The 19,408-nt window shown below is 38.0% G+C and overlaps 1 protein-coding gene across 5 annotated transcripts in view; it reads left to right on the top strand.

The window, feature by feature from the left end:
• The first annotated feature begins 449 nt into the window (after positions 1–449).
• MARCHF1 (membrane associated ring-CH-type finger 1) overlaps positions 450–19,408 on the top strand; it is a 622,019-nt gene continuing 603,060 nt past the window's right edge. For 2 of the 5 annotated variants that reach the window (XM_073576935.1, XM_073576924.1), the window contains exon 1: positions 450–1,222. In XM_073576935.1, coding sequence (XP_073433036.1) covers positions 1,124–1,222 — 99 coding nt within the window. In that variant the 5' untranslated portion in view covers positions 450–1,123. The remainder of the gene's footprint in view (positions 1,223–19,408) is intronic. The other 3 variants (XM_073576943.1, XM_073576937.1, XM_073576928.1) reach the window with 2 other exon arrangements.

The raw sequence follows: 19,408 nt of genomic DNA, 5'->3' as shown, positions 1-19,408 counted from the left end.
TTTTCGATTTAGAAGTCTTGCTTCCCAGAGTTGCCCCATAATTACCTTCTTGTGATGTTCTCCTTAGTGCCCTTCTCTTCAGTGTGTTTCACATTAATCTTAGTACTTGTTCTCACTGTGGGTGTCTTTTTGTAGGAATATACTGTAGGCACTTTACAAATTAGCATTTTAATCAGCGCTGCCATTAGATAATGTCATGAACGTGACCGAAAGCTAAAAGTTAATGTCTTCCAGTGGTAATAAGGCCGGTGCTGTAATTGCCACACTTCTAGAAATGTGTATAGCTTGCTAGCATAGTATGTGAGCCCGGTGTGAGGATGTCTGTGTGTTTCCAGTGTCTACTGGTTTCGCCTGTTCTGCAGCAGCTGATTATGTCTCATATACACACAATACAGCGAGTGGCTAGAGCTTTACAATCAGCCTCAGAATAGCACATTGCTGCTGCCAGTGTGGTACTCCTCTTTACACCTGATTCACTCACTGCTGTTCTTCACTTGAAGGCAGATCCTTTGACCTAAGCAGATTAGACGCATGAACGACACAGCAAGCTATCTGTGCTTTTCAAGGAAGAGATTTTGCTCCAAAATAGGGCACTAAGCTTTTCAGCCTTCTGCCTATTTACCTAGTCAGCATGATGCAGTGTCTCAGGGTGCTTAGTAGCCTCCCAGGGAATCAACTGGGAAACAAAAGCAGAAGTGTCAGCCGCTGCAAATGTGGAAGTCTGTGCCATTAGAGAAAGCGCTTGCTAATAATGGCCTGTGAGACCCAGGTTTCCTTGGTTTCCATGACAGCTATTAGGTACCATAGAAATTGAATTGCACACTGCTCCTGGGGGAGTGAAAGGGTGTTCGAATGACAGAGCATATTACCTAGAACTTGTCGTGTTCATCTTTTTGCAAAACTAACTGGATTATGGCTTTTTTGTGTCTTTCGCTTGCAAAAGATCTGGATTGCATCTAAACATTTATTTCCAATAATATTTTCTATTTTTTTTTTCATTTGTTTGTGCGTAGAACTAATCTTGGAAAAGCAAGGATATGAGCTGTTATACAGGTGGGCTACCAAGGGGGAGTGAAAATATCAAGCATCCAATCAGGAATTGGCTACCTGCAACACCAGGAATATGCCCTTGCAACAGATTTCTGTAGTTCCTGCAAGGGAAACTGCTAGCGATGGGAGAAGTTCAATGGGAAAAAACAGAGAAAAGAACAAAGAAGTTGAGGTAAGAAGAGTATTGTTCTTGTTCTTGTCTGGTGAACTGTCCATACGTTTCCTTAGGATGAATTCCAAGACTGATAGTATTGCTTTTCAGGATGAACCTGTGCTGATTCTAATGCTTGTATGATGCCACCTAGATATCCAGGTTCATGGTATATTTAAGTTAAAATGTATTAAAATTCCTTTCTTATATTATGTAGTTCTGCTTGGTGTATAAATTCTATTTCTCAAAAGACAGTGATAAGAAATGTATTTGTACAAAACTAGATAAAAATATTGATAACAATAATAGTAGTAATGACAGCATTAGCAAAACGAAACGTTGACATCAATTATCAGCCACTCATTAAAGCTTTCATTACCAGAGCACTTACTGAATCTTAAGCTGCACAATATTGCTATATTAAGCACTGTAGACCTTTTGCAAGGAGTCAGTCATTGCATTGTTACCAGCCTTATAATTAATTATAGTCCTCGTTCCTAATGACTAGAGCTTGTTGAAGGGAATTCAGAGGATTAATATGATGGAATGTATTGAAATGATTGAAATCTTACCATACCTGTGGTGTAACTATTAAAATTTACTTTAAAGTTTCTTTTTAGAGTGACAATATCTGTAGGGGTTTTCCCATATCCTGAAGGTGTTATCACATTCAGTGAGGGTCAGGCCTCTGGTGTAGTACTGCATGCTCTTCATTGTCTGCTCCTGCGAGTTATGTGAATTCATATATTTACATTGCTCTTCAGATTTGATTCTCTATAATTATTCACCATATTTAAATATCTAATAGTCTTATGGGACCAAGCTAGGAGGTTCATGTTACTGCAAGGGTTAGTAAGAACTGCCAGTTGGAAGGATTATCGTTTATCTTTTATTAGTGTTAGTTCCCACCATACCACAAGCGAAATGTAAGTTGCATGATCTGAGATGGTGTAAGCTGTGAAATCTGGTGGATTTATTTATTCTTTATTTCCTAAAATTGTGACTACCCAAAAATGGTTTGCTGGCTGGAAGGGGGTGAAGGATTACCTAACTGAAATTTCTCTTGGCCAATCATTTTTGTCAGCCCTCCTGTTATAGCTGATTGGTCAAATTCGTTATGAAAGATTCATTGAGTAGACAGCAGCATCTTGTGCTGTGTTGAGTTTGGCACCTTTGTCTCCTTAAATAACATCACATTGGTCTTAAACATTTAAAGTGCAATGACATAATATATACATTTATACTGTAAGTATAATTTGTGTAGTTTTGTGAATGTAAATTTACTTGTACAATGTGAAGCATGCTTTCCTGAGAAAGTCATGCGTGCCCCTAAAACCATTTAATTTGTTATATTGGTTAATCTATAAGTAAATAGACAACCCTTTAATATTGTTGGAATGGTCATATCTTCCTACTTCCATATTCATGATCAATATTCCAATAAAGGAAGGAGCCATGATTTTTTTTAGATTTTCCCACTGTACAGTCATTGGTCTCCACATGTCTTAGAAGTTGATTTCACATAAGGGTTGTCAACTGTCTAGAAATTCATGGACAGTCTGTAAAAATTGGGCACTTTTTTCTTCTGTATGTAAAAATATTTGATGCATCCTTTTTTTTCAAAGCTAAAGAAACTTAATCCTATAACAACCAGATGTATTTTTGGTTTTGCATTTTCATTTTTTGTTTCCCTTCTTCTCAGAGCCATAACTTTTTTACTTTTTTTTAAAAATGGCCATGTGAGGGCTTGTTTATTGCAGGGCGAGTTGTACTTATGAACAACTCCATTGGTTTTAACATATTGGGCACTGGAAAATGAGAAAAAAATTGCAAGTGAGATGAAATTGCAAAAAAGTGCAATTCCACAGTTTTGTTTTTTTTTACCATGTTCACTAAATGCTAAAACTGACCTGCCACTATGATTCTCCAGGTCATTATGAGTTCATAGACACCAAACATGTCTAGGTTCTTTTTATTTAAGTGGTGAAAAAAAATCCAAAATTTGTTAAAAAAAAAATTGCACCATTTTCCGATACCCGTAGCGTCACCATTTTTCGTCATCTTGGATTGGGTGAGGGCTTATTTTTTGCACGCTGCGCTGACATTTTAAATGATACAATTTTGTGAACATACAATCTTTTTGATCGCCCATTATTGCATTTAATAAAATGTTGCTGAGAATAAAAAAATGTAATTCTGGTGTCTTGACTTTTTTTCTCGTTACGCCATTTAGCAACTGGGTTAATTCTTTTTTTATATTGATAGATCGGGCGATTCTGAATGCGGTGATACCAAATATGTGTATGTTTGATTTATTGTTTTATTTTGAATGGGGCAAAAGGGGCGTGATTTGAACTTTTATATTTTTTTTATATTTTTAAAAACTTTTTTTACTTTTACCATGCTTCAATAGTCTCCATGGGAAACTAGAAGATGCCATAATCTGATCGGCTCTTCTACATACAGGTGATGATCAGATTGCCTGTATGTAGCAGAATTGCTTACTTGCTATGAGCTCCGACCACTGGGCGGCGCTCATAGCAATCCGGCAATGAAAACCATAGAGGTCTGCTGGAGACCTCTGGTTGTAAGTGTATTTAGAATAAAAAAATAAACCTTTAAACTCCAGCAGACAAAATCCAGGATGCAAAATTTAAAAAGTTTTTTCTTGCATTAGCAAAGATTTTTATTATTAAAGTCCATCATAAAATAAATCCACACTTCTGGACAATAGATAAATAGATTAGAGGAAGGGGGGGTTAGCCTCTCAGACTACGCGTTTCGGCGTTAATTCGCCGAAACGCGTAGTCTGAGAGGCTAACCCCCCCTTCCCCTAATCTATTTATCTATTGTCCAGAAGTGTGGATTTATTTTATGATGGACTTTAATAATAAAAATCTTTGCTAATGCAAGAAAAAACTTTTAAAATTTTGCATCCTGGATTTTGTCCCCTGGAGTTTAAAGGTTTATTTTTTCATTTGAATTTTTCGTGGCTGGCTCCTGCTCTGGTCTCCGTGCAGACTTTCTCCTGGATTGATATTGGATCTCACACACCGGGGTGTACGGGTAAGCTGGCTTTGAAAATCTAGAGTTTTTTTGTATTTAGAATAAATACATTTTATTCACAATAATTAAAATCACATAAAGCGCATGTGCAAAGTCAAACAAAAAAGCACAAAAACTGCACAGTAATCACTATTCTTAATTTACAGAACAGTAAAGCCAAAAAGACTCTATAATTGTTTAGGTGAGCATAGTCTTTAGAACAAAGCCCTGGTTATTGCTGCAAATAAAAGGCCAATAAACTATCCAGAAGGCCTATTAGACATACAAAGTAAAAATAATAATTTAGATCAGGTAGATGTACAGCTCTGGTTAATGACAAAAAAACCACCATATAGTTATATTCACAATGATTGATTCTCACTATTACTGGTTCATTAAGGTTATCTGTGCAGTAAATAGGTAAAGGCTAGAGACAGCCTCAATCACTGTTAATCATATATAGTACAAAACTCAATCAGAAATTGACAGCATAGACTAGCATACATATTGATTGGCATATCTCAAACTACCAACAAAGCAAATTAAGTAAAGCACAGTGACCAGGCTAAATTAAACTGGCATTCCCTCTGAGGGGACCACTAGCCAATAACCAAGAATTTATATGGCAAAAAACAGAGAGAGGAGTCCATAGGCAAACAAATCACAAAAGCATATGATACACTGTGTATAAAAGTGTCCTGCAACTTAAGAATAGTGGTTACTGTGCAGTTTTTTGTGTTTTTTTGTTTGTCTTTGCAAGTGCACTTTATGTGATTTTCATTATTCTGAATAAAATTTAATTATTTTAAATAAACATACTCCAATACGCTATCCCTAATATTTGAGATTGGAACACCATCTGCTATATGAGACCTCTGATTGTCATGAGAACCCATCAGTGACAACCCATCAGTGACCTACTTCAACACCCTCATCACCTCACTGTCCAATAACCCTAAACGTCTCTTTGACACTTTTCATTCTCTACTCAACCCAAGAGTACAGTCCCCAACCACGGAGCTTTGAGCTGACGATCTGGCCAATTACTTCAAAGAAAAAATTGACCAGATCCAACAGGAAATTATCTCCCAATCACCTCATGCCATGCACTGTCTCCCTCCACCACTGCATCTAGCTCACGCTCTGATTTTGAAGCAGTCACAGAAGAAGTAAGCAGGCTCTTTGCATCTTCTCGCCCAACCACTTGCACCAGTGACCCATTTCCATCACATCTACTCCAGCCCCTTTCCCCTGCTGTCACCCCTCACCTAACTAAAATATTTAACCTCTCTCTCTCTTCTGGTATCTTTCCCTCCTCATTTAAGCATGCCGTCAAGCATCCACTACTTAAAAAACCATCCCTCGACCAAAACTGTGCCGCTAACTATAGACCTGTCTCTAATCTTCCCTTCATCTCTAAACTCCTGGAATGCCTGGTCCATTCCCGTCTTATCCGCTATCTCTTTGGTAACTCTCTTCTCGACCCTCTCCAATCCGATTTCCGCTCTTTACACTCTACTGAAACTGCCCTCACTAAAGTCTCTAATGATGTACTAACAGCTAAATCAAATGGTCATTACTCCATGCTAATTCTCTTGGATCTCTCTGCAACATTCGACACTGTGGATCATCAGCTCCTCCTCACTATGCTCCATTCCATTGGCCTCAAGGACACCGTTCTCTCCTGGTTCTCCTCCTAGCTCTCTGTCCACTCCTTTACTGTATCTTTTGCTGGCTCCTCCTCCTCTCATCTTCCCCTTACTGTTGGGGTTCCTCAAGGATCAGTCCTAGGCCCCTCCTCTTCTTTTTGTACACTGCCCCTATTGGTCAAACAATCAGTAGATTTGGTTTCCAGTACAACCTCTATGCTGGCGACACCCAATTATACGCTTCTTCTCCTGACATCACGCCAGCCTTTCTAGAAAACACCGGCGATTGTCTAAACGCTGTGTCTAACATCATGTCCTCACTATATCTGAAACTGAACCTGTCAAAGACTGAACTCCTTGTGTTTCCTCCTGCTACTAATGTACCTATACTCGACATTGCCATTTCCATGTGTGGTTCCACTATTACTCCCCAGCAACATGCCCGCTGTCTTGGGGTTATACTTGACTCCGAGCTTTCCTTTGTCCCCCACATACGATCACTGGCTCGCTCTTGTTATCTGCACCTCAAAACATTTCTAGAATTCGACCTTTTCTTACTTTTGACTCCGCAAAAACTCTTACTGTTTCTCTTATTCATTCTCGTCTCGACTATTGTAACTCTCTTCTAATCGGTCTCCCTCTTACCAAACTCTCCCCCCTCCAATCTGTCTTGCATGCTGCTGCCAGGATCATATTCCTCGCCAAATGTTACACCGATGCCTCTACCTTGTGCCAGTCATTACACTGGCTACCTATTCACTCCAGAATCCAGTACAAACTTATTAACCTCACCCACAAAGCTCTTCATGGCTCAGCACCACCCTACATCTCCTCCCTTGTTTCAGTATACCATCCTACCCGTGCCCTCCATTCTGCTGATGACCTGAGGTTAGCATCCTCAATAATCAGAACCTCCCACTCCCGTCTCCAAGACTATACATGTGCTGCGCCAATTCTTTGGAATGCACTTCCCAGGTCAATACGATTAGTCCCCAATCCCCACAATTTTAAGCGTGCCCTGAAAACTCATTTATTCAGACTGGCCTACCGCCTCAACACATTAACCTAATCTATCCCTGGGTGGCACAGCCAAAAGTTTTTACCATAACCAGGTTCCCCGCATCATGTTCCCACATGCATTATGCATCCATTAGCCCTCTGCATCTGTACTGTTACACACTTAACATTATGGCTGGTCCATACAATCAGCGCAACTGTTACCACCCACCTTTCGTGTCTCCCTTTTATCCTCATAGATTGTAAGCTTGTGAGCAGGACCCTCATTCCTCTTGGTATCTGCTATGATCTATGTGATTATTGTTATGCTGTAATGTCTATTGTCTGTTCAAGTCCCCTCTGAAATGTAATGTGCTGCGGAATATGTCGGCGCTATAGAAATAAAATGTATTATTATATTATTAAGTGGCGGGGTCACCGATGGGTGGGATTTCTGCATGCTTGCCGGAAGTGCAAGTTAAATGCCGCTGTCAGAGATTGACAGTGGCATTTAACTAGCTAACAGCCATGGGTGGATCGCGATTCCACTTGCGGCTGCTAGAGGCACTTGTCAGCTGTTCAAAACAGCTAACATGTGCCAGAAAAGATATGGGCTCAGCACCAGAGCTCACATAAAAATGAGGGAGTCTGACATCAGCGTACTATTATGCACGATGTCGGAAAGGGGTTAAAGATGATTAACACTAGAACTACTGTACTCGTGACACCTACTAGAACTACTGAATGTAGTCATTTTGACTACTGACTTGTTTTTGTTTATTATTAGAGTTTCATTTGTGGTTATTTATTAATAATTATATTTTTTTAATGTATTATTATTGTGAGATCCAACAGTAATGCTTTGGAATGTTTTTTTTCTGATTTTTTTTCATATTTTTCTACAGGAAATAACAAAAGTAAACTAAGTAAAACAATAATAATAGACGTTTTAAAATAATTTGTTATTAAAGTGCACACATATAAACAACAACTCAAGAACAACAAGCAGAGAGAATGTAAGTGAAGGAGAAGAAAAAAGAAAATATGGTGCAGAATCTCAATAAAACCGTCTTCTAGCCATAAACACGTCTTCTAGCCATATTAGTAAATTGGAGAAATTCCACTTGAGAGTTCACTGGTTCACTGCTGAAAAATAGAAATGAAATGAAAACTATAAGAAATAATACATGTTCTGCCACCTTCAAACGTAGGTGGGTTAAATCAGTTGACAGACAGCTAAAGTCTTTCCTAACAATTCATTGAGGTAGATGCAGGGGGTCCTTTACAACTTTTATTGCTAGGATCATTGTAAAACTACAACAGAAAATAGCAATACTGGACATATATACAGTATATATTCATATAACACATCATACAATGATAATCACCAGTAACATATCCCTGCTGTTCTGTTTGCTACCAATATACAAATATAATGTTCAGTCATTTTTGACTGGACCTATAAAAGTCTTGATGTTTTAGTTTATTTATACATTTTTTCACAGAATTATACTGTATGTGAACATGGTTGATCATAAACAAAAGCAAAATGTAAAAAAACACGTAATTTTTATCGTTTTCGCCTCATAAACCATTACATTGCATTATTGCTATATTCATGCATATTGCCCATTTGCAGATAAAAAAATATTCTTTCTAGCTGTAAACTATAACTAATAACATCAAGCTGTATGCAAATATAGTTTTTCCCCCAAAAAATTGCTGCTTCACACTATACAGTACAAAATAATTGAATAATATGACAATAAAATGTTGTATATACCTGTAGGAGTTTTCAGAGCTCTTATGTCTGCATCTGTTGTCTTTGTCTCTCCAAGTGAAATGAAAGTAATTTACTATCCAGACTAAAGGGGGTTTTACACTAAGCGATATCGCTAGCAATATCGCTAAAACGTCACTGGTTTTGTGACGTTATAGCGATATTGCTAACGATATCGCTATGTGTGATACTTACCAGCGACCGGCTCCCCCGCTGTCCATCGCTGATCGCGCGAGAATGTCCGGCTCCATTTCTCGTCGGGCGCTTCCTGCTGAGACTTCCTGCTGTGACGTCCAGCGACGCGTGGAGGCGGGCGGGAGGACGTCTGGATCGCTGTGTGTGAATGGTAAGTATCGTGCGCTGCGTCGCTGCTGAATCGCTGTGAGATCTTTCTGTATGAAAGCTCACTAGCGATCATTTAGCGATGCACCAGCGATCCTGACCGGGTGGGATCGCTGGTCGGATCGCTGGTGCATCGCTAAATGTAAAAGGGCCTTTACTGTCTACTGCTAGGACCAGAGAAAAACACCTCCCTTCGTTAGCATAAGATAAGAGCCTACAGTTTTACAAAAAAGCTCTATTCAGATCAGCATTACACAGTAATACAACCAGGTAACACAATGAAAATGTGAAAAGTTGACATCTGAATTGAACTACATCTATATGAACATCAGGGTAAATAAGATACAGTGAAAAAATTATGCACAAAACTTTACAGCAACTTTTAGTGACAAAAGGACAGCAAAATATAGCAGGTAGTCAAAATGACTACCTTTAGTAGTTATAGGTGAATGTTGAAATAAATGCGCAATTTTTGCACCTAAATTATTTATTGCCAAAAAATCTTTTTTAACATCCTATTTGAGGAAAAGTCACCGAGTCTCAAGCCGGAATTCCAAAAAATGTAGTCACAGAGGAGAAATACATAGTGCGAAGTAGTCAAAATGACTACCTCAGTAGTTCTAGTGTTAAAATCGTATTTATCACCGTTTTTTTTGTTCACAGTGTGTACAGTTAATGTTTTCATATCTGAATTATGGGCCGTGGACATGCATCATTTATAATCTTAATGATTTATTACAATTTTTCAACATGTCTGTAAAAAAGCACTCACTGTTTTTGGAACAGTAAATATCAAATAATTTTATTAGAGAATATACACATTCTAGTGGGGTCTCTTCTACACTGGACAATTCTCTTTGAGCCAGAGTAGAAAACCTTTAACATAACATGGTTCCTGATGAGACATACTAAATCCATCCAATAATAAAACATTCGGCAATAAGGTCCTACATTCGACCTAATGGTGTCTACATGTAGCCAAAATTTTACGTTAGTTTTTTTATGTCTTATTGTCACAATAAGAATTTCAGTCCATATGATAGAATTGGTATAATAACACCACCTGGAACCTCATAAAACCTTGGCAGTCGGTACTTGTACTATCTGAAAATTAGCAATGTCCACCCTTTGCTGGACATCAAGATATTGCCGAAGAGCTGCCACTTTTTGAGACAGGGATTGCAATCTCAGTAATAGCGTAAGGGTGACCATCTGGACTCCATATCGCTATTAATTTGCTGAAGCAGAAAAATGTCATACAGTAGTAAAGCTGGCGTGGATACAAGAGGAAACTCCAAGGAAGTCATTATTCAGATATCCTGTTAATCTGCTATTACATCCCCTTCTTATACAGGATGTATCTTTCTTACCAATAAACCTTCTAACATATCAATTTTAAAGATTAAATATTGAATAATGAAAAATTTAATGAGCTCTAATGCAAGACACAACTAGGATTGGGAAAGTAAAGAACACATTATATAAGGATACAGTGCCATTACAATATTTATTACTCTATATGAATGAAAGCTGGGAAAAATAGAGCAGAAATTTGTGTTTTTCACAATACTCCCCATAATACTTTTTGTTTTCTCATATATTTTAGCGTTCAGCGCTTGGTGAGTATGTTACTGATTGTTTTGTAAGTCTAGAAAGATGTGATTAAGAAACGGGTTTTGTAAGGGCTCCTTTCTAAATCTGTGCTAACAGATACACTAAGCTCTGTTACAAAAAGGATTGACCTGATTAGCCATAAACAGCATGCCTTTTAATTATTCTTATTGTCTTATGCAACGTATTTTCTAAGCTCCGTGCTCGTTTGTAGGCAAGGCAATAACTGAATATACTTTGTATTTCTAAAAATGGCATCAAAATGGTTTTCTGATTTCCAAAAATTATGTTCAAATGGTTACGTCCCAAAAATCTTTATCTCTTACTAATGTTGCCCTTATAGCTGAAAGTTGTACCTATGTCAGCCAGTTACTTTGTGGTTACATGATCTGCTCCTGGTGTCTTTCTAGTGTTTGTGTGATGTCTAGAATCATGGGCACAAGATTATATCTTCCATCTCCATCTCTGTAATACAGTAAGGCATATATCATTTCTCTTATGACCAGTGTTCTCTGGACCTTCTTTTCTGCCACTGGAGGGAAAATGTCTAGTAAGCAACAGCACAGCAGAGCTGCGCATCATTAACAAATGTTTGTTGTGTGTGAAGATTATAGCACTGCTTTATACTGTACCTTGGACACGTCGGTGTCTATAAATAAAGTCAATATCTGTGACAGTTAATAGGAACTATGGGAACTTTAGTACTTCACATGGTAATCTAATCCACGAAAAGCTCTTTCAGCATCAAATCAAAGGTCCTGCACCACTTAGGGCAATATATTAAAAATGATAAATTACAACATCTGGATCTATCATGGCACCATACAGTGAGAATTCAAACACATAAGTAATTTTGTATATTTTTCATTTCAATTTTTTTTATTGAAAATTTTCAAAGATACAGTTTGAAACAACAACCATATACAATAAAAATAAGACAGATGCCCCTTGGTGGGAATAAATAAAATAAAAAACAAGACTGTTTTTCAAAAGTACAAAGCATGTATATGCATGCATCAAAAAGTGCAAGAAAATTCACAAAATACTAATTAATTGTATAAAGGGTTTTGCACAGGACTGTACATTTTACACCTAACTGCATAAGTGGTTTCGGACATACAAGTTAGAACAACAACCATATATTGTAAAAAGATATGACCCTCTTCATGGGGGAAAACAGAATTAAAGCAAATTTATTTATCATAAGAGCAAATCAAGAAAATGCATACTGTAGATGAAGAAAATGTTCAGGATCTCAGAGGCTGCAGAACAAGTGAATACAAGATCTTGCACAGAATTTTCCCGCCTTGGCCAAAAGTTTAGAGCCAGTGTTACTACATCTTTTAGCCAGATATTTATATGGTTAGTGAAGAAAAATTATCAGCATACCATAAGTTCTTAAATTTTTATTAAAAAATAAATCAAGTTTATGGAAAGATATAGTACTTATAGTTAACCCCCTTCACCCCCCTCCAAGTCAGCTTTCACCTTCATGACCAGGAAAAATTTTACAATTCTGGCCAGTGTCAATTTATAAGATAACAACTCTGGAGCGCTTCTAGGGATCCCAGTGATTGATAACATATTGTACTTCAAGATAGTGGTAACATTTTTTCAATATGACTTGCATTTATTTGTGAAAAAATCAGAAATTTGGTGAAAATTTAGAAAAATTTGCATTTTCATACCTTTAATTTTTATGCCCTTTAACCGGAAAGTTATGTCACACAGAATAGTTAATAAATAACATTTCCCATGTGTCTACTTTACATCAGCACAATTTTTGAAACATACTTTTTTTATAGGAAATTATAAGGGTTAAAAGTTGACCAGCGACTTCTCATTTTTCCAACAAAATTTAAAAAAAACATTTTTTGAGGGACCACATCACGTTTCGAGTGACTTTCAGTGGCCTATATGACAGAAAATACTCCAAATTAACACTATTTGAAAAACCACACCCCTCAAGTTTGTCAACACGTAAACTCATTCAATAAGTTTACTAACCCTTCAGGTGCTTCACAGGAATTTTTTGCAACGTGGAAGCAAAAAATTAACATTTAACTTTTTTCTCAAAATTTAACTTCAGATGCAAATTAATTTATTTTCACAAGTGAAACAGAAGAAAATGGTCCCCAAAATTTGTTGTGCAATTTCTCCTCAACATGCTGATACCCCATACATGGTAGAAAACTAATGCTTGGGCACACGGCAGGGGTAGGAAGGATTAGCGCTTGACTTTTTGACCCAAAATTGTCTGGAATCTAAATCAGCACCATTTCCTGTTTGGAGAGGACCTGATGTGCCTAAACAATGGTAAACCCCCACAAGTGAACCCATTTTGGAAACTAGACCAGGTGCTTCACAGAAATTTATAGCATTGATCTGGGAAAATAAAAAATCACATTTTTCCACAAAAATCTTATTTTAGCCCCAGTTTTTTTTATTTTCTCAACGGTAACAGGATAAATTGCACCATACAACTTGTTGTGCAATTACGTAAATACCCCATATGTGGGGAAAAAATACTGTTTGAGAGCCCCATTTTTTAATTTTAACAAAGGTAACAGGAGAAATTGCACCGTTAAAATTGTCGTGCAATTTCTCCTGAGTATGCTGATGCCCCATATGTGGGGAAAAAGTACCGTTCTGGTGCACAGCAGGGCTTGGAAGGGAAGGAGCACCATTTGACTTTTTGATCACAAAATTTGCTGAAATCATTAGTGGACATCATGTCCCATTTGGAGAGCCCCTGATGTGCCTATACAGTAGAAATCCTCCACAAGGGACCTTATTTTGGAAACTAGACTCCACAAGGAGCTTATCAAGAGGTGTGGTGAGCACCTTGAGACCACAGGTGCTTCACAGAAATTTATAGCGTTGATCTGTGAAAATTAAAAATCACATTTTCCAACAAAAATGTAATTTTTTTCTCAGTTTTTTTTTTTAATTTTCACAACTGTGACAGGATAAATTGCACCATACCACTTGTTGTGCAATTACCTAAATAGCCCATATATGGGGAAAAACTACTGTTTGAGAGCATGGCAGAGCTCGGAAATGAAGGAGTGCCATTTGACTTTATGAACTCAAGATTTGCTGCAATCATTAGCGGACGCCATGTCCCATCTGGAGAGTCACTGATGTGCCTAAACAATGGTAACCCCCCATAAGTAACCTCACTTTGGAAGCTAGATCCCTCAAAGAGGTATCTAGATTTGTGGTGAGCTCCTTCAACCCCCAACAACTGCTTCTCAGAAGTTTATAGTGTTGAGCTGTGAAAAGAAAAATGAACATTTTTTCACAAAAAATGTTGTTTTGGCCCCAATTTTTTTTTATTTTTACAAGGGTAGCAGTAGAAATTGCACCATTCACATTGTTGTTCAATTTATCCTGAGTATGCCAATACCCTATATGTGGAGGAAAACTTCTTTCTGGGTGCACAGTCCAGTGATTATATTGACACCACAGGTGTGTCACAGGACTTTATACTAATGGGCAGTGATGAAAAAATAATTACTTTTGTTATCACAAAAATTTTGTTTTAGCCCTTGATTTTACATTTTCACAAGGAGAAATGGGTGAAAATGGCACCAAAATTTGTCCCACAATTTCTGCTCAATGTAGAAGTATCCCATATGTGGTTGTACAGTTGTGCTTAGCTGTACAACTCTGGAGGGACGGTGCGTTACTTGTCTCCTGGAAAGCAGATTTTCCTAGAATAGTTTGCAGACTCTATACACAAAGCCCCTAGAAGAGCAGCATCCCCCCTCGATTGAGTCCATTTTGGAATGTATACTCCAGTAACAAGCAGCAGTGAATGTTACTGAGTAAGTTGCAAACTGCAATTGTAGTGCACAGTACATTGCAAACTGCAATTGTAGTGCACAGTACATTGTACTGCCTAATACATTATGCCCAGTTTGTGCTTCTGGAGACACGCAGCTGTAAATTATGCCAGCTCACATCGCTACAAAAATGCCAAACATGTGGATGCTAAATGTGATTTAGGCACACTGTTGCTTAGAAGTTAGTGGGCATTGGATTTGGGAACACAGAATTCACTGGATTTCTTTTAGAGGGCATGAAGCCGTAGTGCTTTTCCAGAGCTTTTGTACTACCAGTAACATGGAAGCCCCCTATATTTCCATTGACAGGTGACAGACCTGAGTGTGGACTTGTCATTTTTGTGGATTGAAAATAAGCTTTTATTGGGTCATTTTATAGAACCTATCTGCCCTGTTGAGGGCAGACCAAAGTACTGCAGTGTGCAGGAGCTGAGAAAGGTCAGAGAGACCCAGTGCCTGCACACTGCAGTACTTTACTCTGCCCTCAACAGGGCAGATAAGTATGCCTGTGCAGGAGTACGATGACGGGGAGTGATGAAGCAAGCAGGAAGGCAACATCGCAAGAAGATGGGAGATGCCGGACCTGGACCTGGGCTTGCCATAGCATGGTGACCCAAATGTCGTCATGATGACATCCACATCACCATAGCAATGATCAGGCCTGCAATTATGTTGCAGGGACATCGATCGGAGGGCAGAGGGGGATCCCTCCCTCTGCCTGCCTTCTAAATGCTGCAATCGCTTTTTTCTCTTTCAGCACTTAGAGTGCAGACCCTAATTTTTCAAGACTTCTGTAATTTGCCCTGGCATGTTGGATATCATCTTATGGGCCAAATTCTGGCATATTTCAAACCATTCTTACCTCATGAATCCTTGGAGTTCATTAAAATGTTTGTGTTTTTGTTTGTCCACTTACTTTTTAAGGATTGACCAGAAGTTCACAAAAGATTGAATCTGGGGAGTTTCCTGGCCATGGACTCAAAATTTCAATGTTTTGTTTGTGTCTGTCTGAAAATTTGTGCCAGTCACAAAACTTTTGGCCATAACTGTGCACCTCACATTTCCCAGACTTACTGGTACAAATCATATTTTGGTTTAACTTCATCATTTTGAATTAGCTAAAGATTCAAAGTGTGTAGGCCAAGGTTTCCAATTCTCATCTATTTTCTCTCTCCTCAAAACATTAAGGTTTCATTCAGATGTCATTTTTTCACATAAGAGTTCTAGCCATCTTTTTCATGCATAGAACTCATACATATTATATTCTTTAAGGCTGTTCACATGTCTGTGCATTTTTCAGTAGCCAGTGGGCCACATTAAATTGTGGAGTCCCTACAAGTTTATTGTACATGAAAAAATTGGAAAGCATTTTCCTAGCATCCATGTACTTAATAGGAGAAGCTGAAGAAACCTCTATCATGTATTTTTTTCATAAAAAAAACTAATGAAACACTGATGATAAAACTGACTCACTGACCAAACTCTGATGAAAATCTGATTAAAACCACTGATGTAACATGGACTATATTTTGTGTATGAGAAAAGTCAATAACATCACAATGAGCTCTAAAGGAGAGGACTGCTTTGTAGAAATAATTGGAGTGTAAGGAGGAAGCTCTAAGAGGCTAGAAGAATATGACAGTTTCCAGTGTTTCATAATCACTAGCTTGCCTGTCAGAAGCATGTTGGCTTATTATAGAAGGTAATTTTGGGGAGAAGGTACATATGTTGAGAAAACGAAGTGCCATACATGGCAACAGAGACATTGGAGTTGTGTTGCATTATATAATAAATAAAAAATGTTATGCAAGAAGGCATAAAGCTAAGGATGTGCCCATAAAGTAAGGAACAATGTCTCCCTATTCCCACATTGTCTCCAACGAAGATTCAAGATACATAATCTGACTCTCTCTGGTGTGAAATACTACCTTATCCAAGTTGCCTCATAGTGGGAGACAACAGTTTTCAATAAGAATTTTGCTGCTTTATACCGTTTTTATTTTTTATAAACTAGGTGTCACAGCTCTACCAGAACCTGCTCCTGCGACTTCTGCTTTTGTCACCATGCCCCGCCTTATTCACTCTGCGGGCATTGCTGGTGATAAAGGAAATATCAGAATCAGAAGCTCTGGATGGTGGGCTCTGTCCAGTATGGGTGTGTGTGCTGTCCAGCTGAAGTTGTCAACTCCCTGCTCCAGCCAATTGGAGAGCGCCAAACCTTATTAAGGCTTCCAGCTTGCTGCTGGAAGTTGCCAGATGTAGTTTAGTGTTTCCCTGGCTTGCTGTGCATCTTCTGCTCCTGTTTGGTTTAGTGTATTTCTGTTTTCAGTCTGGCTTGTTTCTGACTATTCTTAAGGATCCTGATTTGTCCTTGACGTGACCTCTCGGCTCTGATCCTTGGCCTGTGTCATCAGGCAGACGTGACACTTGGAAAACCTCTCTAAGGCAGTACTTCAAAATTCTCTATATAAAGCACATTTAATATGTGATGGCAGTTGAATCCACAATGTAAAGACACTGAACTATGAAAGCAGTCCACTTTCGAAACTGATTTACCCCATGCCTAGAGCTCAAATTGCTGGATTCTTGTCTGCCTCTAGGTCAACTATTACTTTCTAAATGATAATATGAAGAGAATTGTTTAAATTTTCTATAATAAAATGTTAATAGAATGTTAATAAGCCAAGATACAAGCAAGTTATTGCAGTTCATAGTCAGCCTAATTGTACTTGTTATGTTATTGATCCTTTATGATTTTGTTTGTAATATTTGCAAAAGCTTCTGTAGATGGATGGGGATGTGTCAAGATCAATTCAAGACCTAAAAAATGCCTGCCATTAGTCTGGGGTTGCCATTTTTGCTTAAGAAAACTGTAAGCAGCCTCAAACTGCTGATGTTTTATTATTAAAGCCAAAGTCACATCCTCATATCCAGATTGTGAGTTCCTGGTATGCAGAGTGGGATTCCATAACAATATGCAGTGCTAGCACTTATATGGCATTAAGCCTTCAAGGCTAATCATGCTTCAAAGCATTCGCAAAAATCTATGCACCTTGTCTTATTTAGTCAACCCCATTAATTTTGGCTTTGGGCATATGGATGTCATAGGGAGCATTCTCAAGCAGAGAGATACTAGCAATTGGCTGCTTCTCTTTTGAACCCTGTCCACTCATATAATACATTATTTAAATATCCTCATATGGTACTATACAATACAGTATCCTCCCCTTTGAGACCAATGCGGGAGAAATGGACAGGCAACTGCAATTTTTTTTTTTTAATCAAAATCTCCTATGAATGTTCATTTCATTAGGTGTCATATCTAAGGTTTCCAGGGAGAAGGCGCAGCAAAGAAAGATTTTTTTCTCTGCCTTTGAGTTAGACTAAAACCAAAAGTTTGTTGGAGTTGAAGGAGAGAAAAGAGAGCTCCCACTCCACCCATCCTTGTTTTGGAACAAGAAAAGAATAAATGTGAGTTAGAAAGAGTCCTTATTGTTTGCAGTATTTTGTAATGTGAGTTTCCTAATTTGTAGACATTAGGATTCTTAATTCTCCATTAAATTTCTAATAAGTCTATAAATGTAGGTGATAGCCGCCGTGTCCAGTTTGACTGCAGATAAACGCTAATAAAATCAATAACTGCTTAGGTAAAGCTAGCAAATAGGCTAGAAATATGTTATTCTGTAATTACTACTGTACCCTCAGGACCAAGGCATACTGCTAATTAAATACAACTGGGGAAATGTTCTCAAGTCTCAAAACACAAAGCACTGTGTATTGGGAGAAAATTGAATGTGCATGCTGTAATTAAATACACAATCTATGGAAATACACTCGTTACTTACTCTCAATGTCCTACAAGCATTCGACTTTGAAGACCTAAGCAAGGACTGAACAACTCTCTCGTATATATTTGGCATTTTGTGCATTTTTATAAGATCCACATAAAAACATCATAACAGAAAAATATTTTCCTTTTTCATACCTAAAGAATTGATATGTAAAAGCATGGGTGTCATAAGGCTTCAGTTGGTATGTAATTATGTTGCTGGTCACGTTTGCTGTGGAAACACTATAGGAAATGATTATGTAATCAAAGCCCTTGTCTTTTCTGTCCTCACTCTTAAATATTTTCGATACTAAAATGCCACACACTATAATCTTATAATTGAATCATTGCTTTTACTATATGGACTGCCGTATTTCTTGTACAAGGTGTATAATGACCTCTTCTGTGGTTACTAACAGCGGGTGCCCATGTATCTGGTCATTTTTCAGGGTTTACTTTTATCTAATGTGTTTTTGAAATGAAATGAATATAACATTGCAGAATTTCTAATGTATACTTATTTCAAATTTGCGGTTCACAATTTGTAACATTTGTAGCCATTGCTCCTTTTCACTCTCTATGGGACTGCTGGAGATAGTCAATCTAATATTTGTGGTGGGAAGAATACCCCTTTATTTCAAATACTAGCCTTTCATTTGATTGAGGTATGATCATGAACCCAAAATCTCCAACTGTTAAACATTGGTTTGTGATCTGTGATTTCTAATTTTCTTATTAAAGGGAATCTGTCAATTTCACCTTAGGAGACTTTCACACTGTGTTTTGTCACACTTTTCGTGGTCCCATCGGGGCTTACATCCATACCTCATCCACGGGATTTGGGCATATACACCAATGGGGCCATAAACTATAATGATGCCAGCAGAATGAACATGTGCTCTGTCATACATCATGTTGCCCATTCAGCAAATTCAGCATGCCAGAATGGGTCATCCTCGTTGAGATGCTGCAGCAGCTAGATTTTGTAAGGTGCCATTTGTGAGTAGCTAATATCTGCCGAAGGGATGTTCGACTGATGCCAGATCGGCGCGCTGAATATGCATAATGGGCAAAACAAAAATTGGATGAGGACCCTCAGTTTACAAA

Source organism: Dendrobates tinctorius, unplaced genomic scaffold (assembly GCF_039654945.1).
Source record: "Dendrobates tinctorius isolate UK_male_01 unplaced genomic scaffold, ASM3965494v1 ptg000008l, whole genome shotgun sequence".
NCBI lineage: Eukaryota > Metazoa > Chordata > Amphibia > Anura > Dendrobatidae > Dendrobates > Dendrobates tinctorius.
Note: the sequence above shows the minus strand (reverse complement) of the source record. Positions and strands in the feature narration are given on the sequence as shown.